The sequence below is a fragment of the Carlito syrichta genome, unplaced genomic scaffold, assembly GCF_000164805.1.
Source record: "Carlito syrichta isolate Samal-C Ts95f unplaced genomic scaffold, Tarsius_syrichta-2.0.1 Scaffold304017, whole genome shotgun sequence".
NCBI lineage: Eukaryota > Metazoa > Chordata > Mammalia > Primates > Tarsiidae > Carlito > Carlito syrichta.
The window spans coordinates 217,378-225,985 of NW_007248113.1; the positions used below are offsets into that span (position 1 = coordinate 217,378).

Sequence of the window (8,608 nt, forward strand, 5' to 3'; positions counted from 1 at the left end):
GCGGGGGGGGGGGGGGCAGGCACATAACGTCACTGAGGGTACCTGGTCCTGAACCGGGGGAAGCGAGGGCCAGTGGGAGGCCCAAACTTCACCTGCACGTAGACAACTTCTGTACCTAATCCTGACTTGGACTCCACATCGTTAAAATAAAGGGAAAATAACAATAAAATAACCATCACTCCAGTAGTAAAGAGCAAATTAGGACAATGTAGTTCAGTGTAAGAACACGTTAATAAATGGCCCTATAAACAAAAATACCTGAAAATACATTTAAAGTTAAGGTTAATTTTGTATTTGCCTTTTTATTTAGTCTGACTTAGGGAATTAATGCATATTATACCCCAAAGCCTGACCTCAAAATTTAGCATTGCTAGTCATTCCTTATAGTTTATGTTTAACTTCTAAGTAATGTATTTCTTAGCTGCTAAATTAGTCCTCTTTTTCTAGGCAGTTGTGGCCATCTGAAGCCTGGGAGAGGGGCCTCCAAAACCACTATGATGGAAGATCACTGGGCACGTTAAGTTATCATTATTAATTTTATAATGTTATCATTTGTCTTGGGGAAAGAAAGCTCCAGGTACATCGGGGGATTTTCCCAATCCACTGTTTCAAACCTAAGATTAGAGGCGCTGGGGAACTTCACCCAGGAACCTCTTGCCAGAGCACAGCAAAACCCAACAGGATCCTGACCTCAGTTCATCACCCACACCCAACTATATCCACACTCCCCTTCCTTACCTCCTCCCCTCAATAAGTGAAAGTCACTCAGGAATAAAAATTTAACACCAGGGGACTTTCAACCTAATTTCATCTTTTGCAAGAAATCATTCCTGTCACACCTAGTCTTTCTTCTTCCAATGTTTACACTATTCAACAGAAAAATTCAAAGGAACCCAAACAGAAAAAAAGATTGCCATCTTAGTATTATTTTTATTAGGTAAAAATCTAAAAGCAACCCGATGAAATGAAATGGTAATATGAATGATAGTGGAGGTAGTCAATGGGAAGAAATATGCTACGTCACAGATAAAGACTAAGTAATAACAAGTGCCTAAATCAACACTATCAAGTGGAAAAGACAGACTGCAGAAGTTCGTGGTAAGGAGTAAAACAGGGAAAAAGCAAATGAAAAAAGACTGGGAGGGAACATCCCCAAACTATCAGTCACGTCAAGGAGGAAGAATTGTAAATGACTTTTTCTATTTTCCAAACATCTATAATACATTTCTAAGCTACAAATACAAAATACATAGCTCAAAAATTCACAATCTTATAAGCTAGATCTATAGTACATCTATAATACATCTATAATACACTTATAAGCTACAAATACAAAATACATAGCTCAATTCACAACCTCACACTATGCACAATTTCAAATCTTAAAATTATTCCCAATATAAGCCCCAAATTCAGGTAAATTCTAAAATTCTAATTCATTAACTAAAGACAGCCCTTTTTTCAATAAAAGAACAGGCATCAATCACAGTATAACTTGATTTAAAAATTAAAAACTAATAAACACTAGAAGAAAATCCAAATTACTTTCCAAAACCACATTTTTGCCCATAATTTCCCTTTTATTTTGCCCCCAAATTTTCTTTTATTCTATTGATTCTAGAAGCAGACATAAGCAGCAACCACACAAATATAAATATAAGACAGGCAGTTGTCTTCAAACTGAAGACTCTATTTATAAGTATTCTACATATGGTCGAATGAAAATTCAACTTACCTTTCCATAAGTTTCCTGTGTGCTGGTGAACTGACCTCCAAAAAGTGAAAGCAAAGACTTTATTTCCTACATTGAAAATAAGATTGAGAGAATACATTTTAACACAGGGAACTCAACGTCTATTAAGAAAGACAGGTATATACAATTAAAAAATAAGCCGGGCTCGGTGGCTCAGCCTGTAATCCCGCGCCTTTGGGAGGCTGAGGTGAGTGGATTGCCTGAGCCCGGAGGTTTGAGACCCGCTTGGGCAGCGAGAACTCATCTCTACAATAAATCAAAAAATCAGCTGGGCGTGGTAGTGCATGCCTGTAATTCCGGCTACTTGGAAGGCTGAGGCGGAAGGATCGCCGGTGCCCAGTAGGTCGAGGTTGCGGTGGCCGGGAGCGGCCACTGCACTACAGTCTGGGTGACACAGTGAGACTCCAAACTCAAAAAAAAATAAAATAAAGAGTGGGCTGATGGCATTTAAGTTTCAATATCAGATAACTACAAGTCAGGGTTCTGAAAAAATTCAAGTTATAACCATGGTTATGTAATTTCTGAAAACTTTTAGACAAAGGAAAAATTGCCGAAGACTTAATCAGAAAATGCCCTGATTTTGAAAAGGGGATGGGGGGGGGGGGACCCAGATTACAGAAACTACAGGTTAGTAAATCTGAAAGTCAATCAATAAAAATACATAATCAAACATGATACAAGGATGTTTAGAAAAGAAATAAATAACTAGAGCGTATCACTGGGGATACATTAAGCACAAGTATAAGATAACCTCTTCTTTCTAGATAAAGTTACAGAACTAGAAAGAGAACTAATAAACAGATACTTTAAAAGTATTATGCATGCAAAGTTGAAATCTGTTTAGACAGTGTGTATATATATTCTTTTAAGCAATTACCTTGTACTGATAAACACAAAATGCCTACACAAAGTTTATAACTTGTACCACTAACATTATCTCTTTAAGTAACATGAAGCAAGTAGAATTCCACTTCTCTGTGTTTTATGCAGGAGGCAACCTAATAAGAGGTAAGTGTCTCCACTGCTAGGTGCCTATAATCCCCTTTTCTCCCAGCCAGAAGGAGCCTTGAACACCAAGTTCACTGAAAGCCACAGTCTTCAAAAGGGAAAATATACCCAGACCTGGAAGTTCCCCACTCCAAGGTCACAAAGAATGAGAGGTTTGAGCAACGACTGCAATTTTTAGTTTTCTTTGGTCTATGCAACAAACCATTTTTTAAAAAATTCTTAGTATTAGAAGGGGCTGAATTCAGTCCAATCATACAGACAGAGCAAGAACTATCATAGACTATCAGTAAATCAGTGAATGCAGCCCAAAGATTATTTTTGCAACACTGGTAAAACAAATTTAAATAGGAGACATCATGAGACTTGGTAGTCAAACAGCACGATTTGATTTTCAGATATTCCAAATACTACCAAAGTTGTTTTCTACAAGAAACTGATCCCCTTCAACTCTCAGTTCCCTTATCTGTAAAATAGAAATCATAGCTACCTCATGAGGTTACAAGGCCTGTAAAGAAAAGAAGCACAGAACCTAAGCTACTAGTAAGGAAATCAAAATGACGACAACCCCAATACGGTCCCTGAGTCCAGTAATGGCTCAAGAAGTCAAGTAAGCCTGAAACCTGAGAGAGATATGAAGTTATAGATTAAGTTGCTTGGTCTTGCATAATTATTGCTTGTTCTATATTAAAACCATAAAATCAGCTTTACATTTAAAACATCCAACAACCAAGATGAAACACCAAAGTTTGCTGCTTCTGAATATACTGTTAAAAATCATTGCTAGGCTCGGTGGCTCAGCCTGTAATCCTGCGCCTTGGGAGGCCGAGGTGAGTGGATTGCCTGAGCCCGTGGGTTTGAGACCCGCCTGGGCAACTTGGCGAGACTTCATCTCTACATTAAATCAAAAATGACCCGGGCGTGGTAGCACACACCCGTAGTTCCAGCTACTCAGAAGGCTGAGGCGGAAGGATCGCCGGAGCCCAGCAGGTAGAGGCTGCGGTGGCCGGGAGCGGCCACTGCACTCCAGTCTGGACGACAGAGTGAGACTCCGACTCAAAAAAAAAAAATCATCAACAGGCTAAACCACCGAAATCCTAAAAGTTGGAGGGAAGTAGATTATCAGAAGTTTTATGGCATAGCACGAGCTCCACTCCCCAAAACATAAGCAACTGCTCAAAACTGAGAATAAATGTAATAACCCAAGTTTCACATTTAAAAGCAAAACATGTTTAAACTATTCCATTAACCTACTTGCAAAAAGCAAAACACAAGATTTTCGTTAATCTTAGGGCAAATTCACTTTCCAGCTGAAATTCTTTCTACATTAGGAACAAAAAAGAATGTATATTGAACACTAGATATAAAAACGTGGCATCATCCGGGGCATGTGTGATGCATTAACTCACATGAGCTTTTCAGTTATCTCAGCAACTCACTTTTTCATCCATTTAGGTTGCTTTAGAACCAGCAATAAAACCTAGGTGTCTGAACATTACTTTTAGTACAGTAAGACAGCTACCAACTAAAATTGGCCCCAATTAACTCTCTCGGAGGTAAAGCTGGACCAGCTTCATTTCTAATCTCTCATTTTCATTTATAAAGGCAGTTACTCATTACAGCTCTCTTGCCTAGCAGTTCTGATGCAGTAGATGGGGTCCCAAAGTGTAGGCTGTCCTTGTGACTGCCCTCCCCAAGAAAAGATCCTGTTTCACTCACTGGAACACTTATTTTCCTTTTTCTTTTGTGAGTCTCTCTTTGATATGCATATGAAATATCTGTAAGTGCAATACTTCATTTTCCAGTTTTTGGAAGATTTTCTTGTTATCTTTCTGCCATGGGTTTTTAGATCAATTTATTTGTGGTCATGGAACACAATCTAAATATTTTTAATTCTTTTAAAATTTTGAGATTTTTATAGTCCAGGATATGACCTATTTTTGTACATGTACCTTGAGCACCTGAAAATAATGTACATTTTGCTATTGTTGGGTGAATTTCTCTGGTTATTGATTGATTGGATATCACTGGTCAATGATATTGAGTTACTCTATACTTGATGATTTTCTGTCTAATTGTTCTATAAATTGTGGAAAGAGTAGTAATAACATTTCCAATCATAATTATGTATTTGTCTATTTGTCCCTTTTGTTCTGTTTTTCTTTCTTACTTTGTAGATCTACTGTTTGACCATACATATTTAGGATTACTGTGTCTTGGTGGTATGTCCCGTTTATCGTTATATAATCCTCCTCTCTGTCTTTGATAATTTTCTTTACATTAAAGTCTACTTTATCTGATATTAATACAGTTACTATTGTTTTCTTTGAATGGTGTTTGTATGGTATAATAAGTTATATACAGAGTATGAATCCTAGAATCACTAAAAAGTTACACAATGAAGTGCATTTAAAAGCGCTATAGATAAATCAAAATTTTATCCTAAAAATGTTTTAAAAGCCCACAGTAAAGCACTGAAAAGAAGTAAACAGAAAAAAGAAAAGTAACAAGAAGATTAAATAGCATACTTGAGGCCTAACATATCAGAAGTCCCATTAAATGTAAATAACCTCAATATGTGAGTTAAAATATATTGTTGTGCAACCCCTTCAGGTCCCCTCCCACTGTGGGAGCTTTTCTGTCCTCTCAATAAATCCTGTTTTCTTAAAAAAAAAAAAAAAATGTGTGTGTGTGTGTGTGTGTGTGTATATATATATATATATATATAAAATAGTAGATTACAAAGCATAACCCATTGCCTACAAGAAACTTGCTGCAAATATAATGGTATAAGTGATATAGGCTGACTGCAAATAAAATTATGAGAAGAGACAGTCCAACACTTATTAAACAACTAATATATGCAAGGCACTGAGCTCTGTAAAATACACCTTTATACTCTTTTGTTTTTACTTCAAGAGCATGTACCACTTTACACTTCACATTTAAGTTGTAAGATTAAATGTTTTGCTAGTTCTACTAGACCTAAACTCCCTGAGGATAGAGTACAAGAGAGGGAAATATTACTTCAATTTTAGAAGGTAAGTTTCATGGAAACACTTATGCCCTGAAAAACAGAAGAATCTAAATCAAGTCCAAAGAGCAATTCTAGGTAATTCAGATTAAGCCTCCTGCTGAAAAGAACTAGAAAAACTGAACATTTGCACGAAGGCATTAAAAACAAATCAGCAAGATTCAATCCAAGATCCAGGAGAGAGACATTCCAAGGAGGATCCACTCTCCCTGAGACATTTCACAAAACAAAAGCAGTCCTGAAATGGAGCGGCCCTTCGAGCCTGATGGAGCAAGGGGGACAAGAAAGGTACAGGGCCACTCCTAGGGAGGAAAGGGCTTGAGAAACTGCCCGGGGGCATCAGGACCCCAAAAGCGACAGAGCCCCGGGAGAGATGGGAATCAGAGCACAGAGCTTAAGGCCTGAAAATGAGTTCATATGATCCTGGGTTGCTCTGGTGTGTTCTTATCTGCTTCAAGAGGATGTATACCATCGTAGGCCTCAAATTATTTCTTCAGATAAATTTTCAAAGATAACATCTGGCATGTATTTAAAAATAATGTGGCACATATATGAAAAAGAAACAATAAACAATAGAAACACACACACAGCGTCCCTTTTATCAGTCACATAATTTAATATAACTATGCTTTCTATACTGAAGGAGAAAACAGACAAAATTAGGAATTTTGGCGGGGGGGAGACAAAAAGGACATGCAGATCTGAAAAAGCAACATGTAAAAAATATAAACTTTTAAGCCTGTAATCCCAGCACTTTGGGAGCCCACAGGTTCGAGAATGGCCTGGGCAACTTGGGGAGAACCCATCTCTACAATAAACCAAAAAGTCAGCTGGGTATGGTAGCACATGCCTGTAGTTCTGGCTACTTGGATGGCTGACGCAGAAGGAAAACCGGAACCCAGCAGGTCGACGTTGGGGTGGCCATGAGCGTTCCCCTGCCCTCCAGCCTGGGCGACAGAGTGAGACTCCAACTCAAAAATATATACATATACATATATATATGTATACCTAAAATAAATAAACAAACACATGGACAACTCTAAATGAATGCTGACTACATTAAAATCAATAGATTAAGGAGCGGAAAAAGATCCAAACTAGACTAAAGGGAGCACACAGAGCAAAGGTCAAAGCGGGAAGATGGAGAACTTCATTCAGGGAATAACCGGGAGTCGGTTTTGGCAGCACTGAGGACTGAAGGGAAAGCGGGAGAATGAGGAGAGAACCACGCAGCAGTGGACCTTGAAGGCCACACTAAGGAGTGTCATCTTGAGGACAGGGAGGGTGTAAAACGGAACTTAACTTGTGGAAGATTAAACTGTCACCAGGGTAAGACACTGAATAAGAAGAATTCAAGTCAAAACAGGCAAGATCACGGCATACACGAGGGATGTTGTGAAGTGCCCGCAGTCCAACCACGCCATTCTCACTGCGCTGCTTAACTGCAGTCACTTCCCCTCCTCGGTCTCTCTCTAGTTTCACTCAAGCATCCTTTGAGTGGTATCTTTTCCCTGGTTCTCCAGAATTATCTTTCTAAAACACGCAAACAGTCTTGTCACGTCCTGGCTTAAAAACAGGAAGAAGAAAAAAGGCAGTGACTCCTCATTATATCTGAAATAAAATCCAAACTCCTTAGAATGGAACCAAAACGCTCCCAAGTGTGGATCCTACGACCTTTCGGGCCTCAGTGCCCACTGCTTCATGCTCCCTCCCAAGCCTCCCAAATCACTAGAACCCAGCGTGCCTCTGTGCCTTTAAGCCTGCTCTTGTTTCTCACAGAAGTGGGCTTGCCAGTCTTCTGCAGCAGGCGGAACAGCTCCTTACTCTGTTAAGACTTAATGTAAAACGACTCCTCTATGAAACTCAAAACAATAATACTGAATCAATGCCACACTCTTCCTTCACAACTCCGTAGGCCAAGGAGCTGAGCACAACTGAAGAAAATCACAAAATCACAAGCACACCACCTCCACCTTCAACTCTGGTTTTAAGCATTGCTCTAACACCTGTGTTCTTCTCTACTCCATCATTGCACTTGTCCTTGTCAACTCTCTCCTTTGCTCTCAGTGACGATTTCAAGGTGTGCTATTATTCTCCATTTCTCCTTTCAAGAAACCACCAGGACTCATTCATTACTTAGAGAACAGGCCCTCAGGCCACTGCCCCGCACCCATCCTAACCTTCTTTTGTCCAATCTCCTTCCATTGAAAGGCAAACACCAACACCTGCCACTGTACTCTTACATCCATTCTATCCTTCTCCTCAGATAATAAACACACTCAAGATCAAGCTCTGCAGAGGGAGTCACCTTTGACCCTAGCTCCCCCCTCAAACTGTTAACCAACCTCTTACGTCTTATGTTCTACTTAAGAGCAGTCTACCCTGTTTCCCTTTCCTCACTTTCCAGTGACTACTAAACCAAGCAATCTGGCTTCTCCTGCTAACATTCTACACAACAGCTCTAATAAACAAAACACACTAAGCAATAACCTTCTCATTGAGAGTATTAATGAACAGTTTTTTCATCCTTTTATAACCAAAAAACAACTGCATTCAACATTACCAACATATACCTGCTTCCTAAAACTCTAGTCTCCTGATTTCTGCAACCTCATGCACCTTTTTTTTTTGGAGTCACTCTGTCGCCCAGGCAGGAGTGCACTGGCACGCTCGCGGTCACTGCAGCCTTGACCTGCTGGGCTCAGACCATCCTTCCTCCTCAGCCTTCCAAGTAGCTGGAACTATAGGCGCGCGCTACCACGCCTGGCTAATTTTTTGGTTTATTGCAGAGATGAGGTCTCGCCAAGTTGCCCAGG

At 39.5% G+C, this 8,608-nt stretch overlaps 1 protein-coding gene across 3 annotated transcripts in view; it reads right to left on the reverse strand.

Moving 5' to 3' along the window:
* Positions 1 to 8,608, reverse strand: part of TRMT11 (tRNA methyltransferase 11 homolog) — a 54,481-nt gene that overhangs the window by 43,830 nt on the left and 2,043 nt on the right. The window contains exon 2 of one of the 3 annotated variants that reach the window (XM_021713058.1): positions 1,736 to 1,801. In XM_021713058.1, the coding sequence (XP_021568733.1) occupies positions 1,736 to 1,743 (8 nt within the window). In that variant the 5' untranslated portion in view covers positions 1,744 to 1,801. The remainder of the gene's footprint in view (positions 1 to 1,735; positions 1,802 to 8,608) is intronic. The other 2 variants (XM_021713059.1, XM_021713057.1) reach the window with 2 other exon arrangements.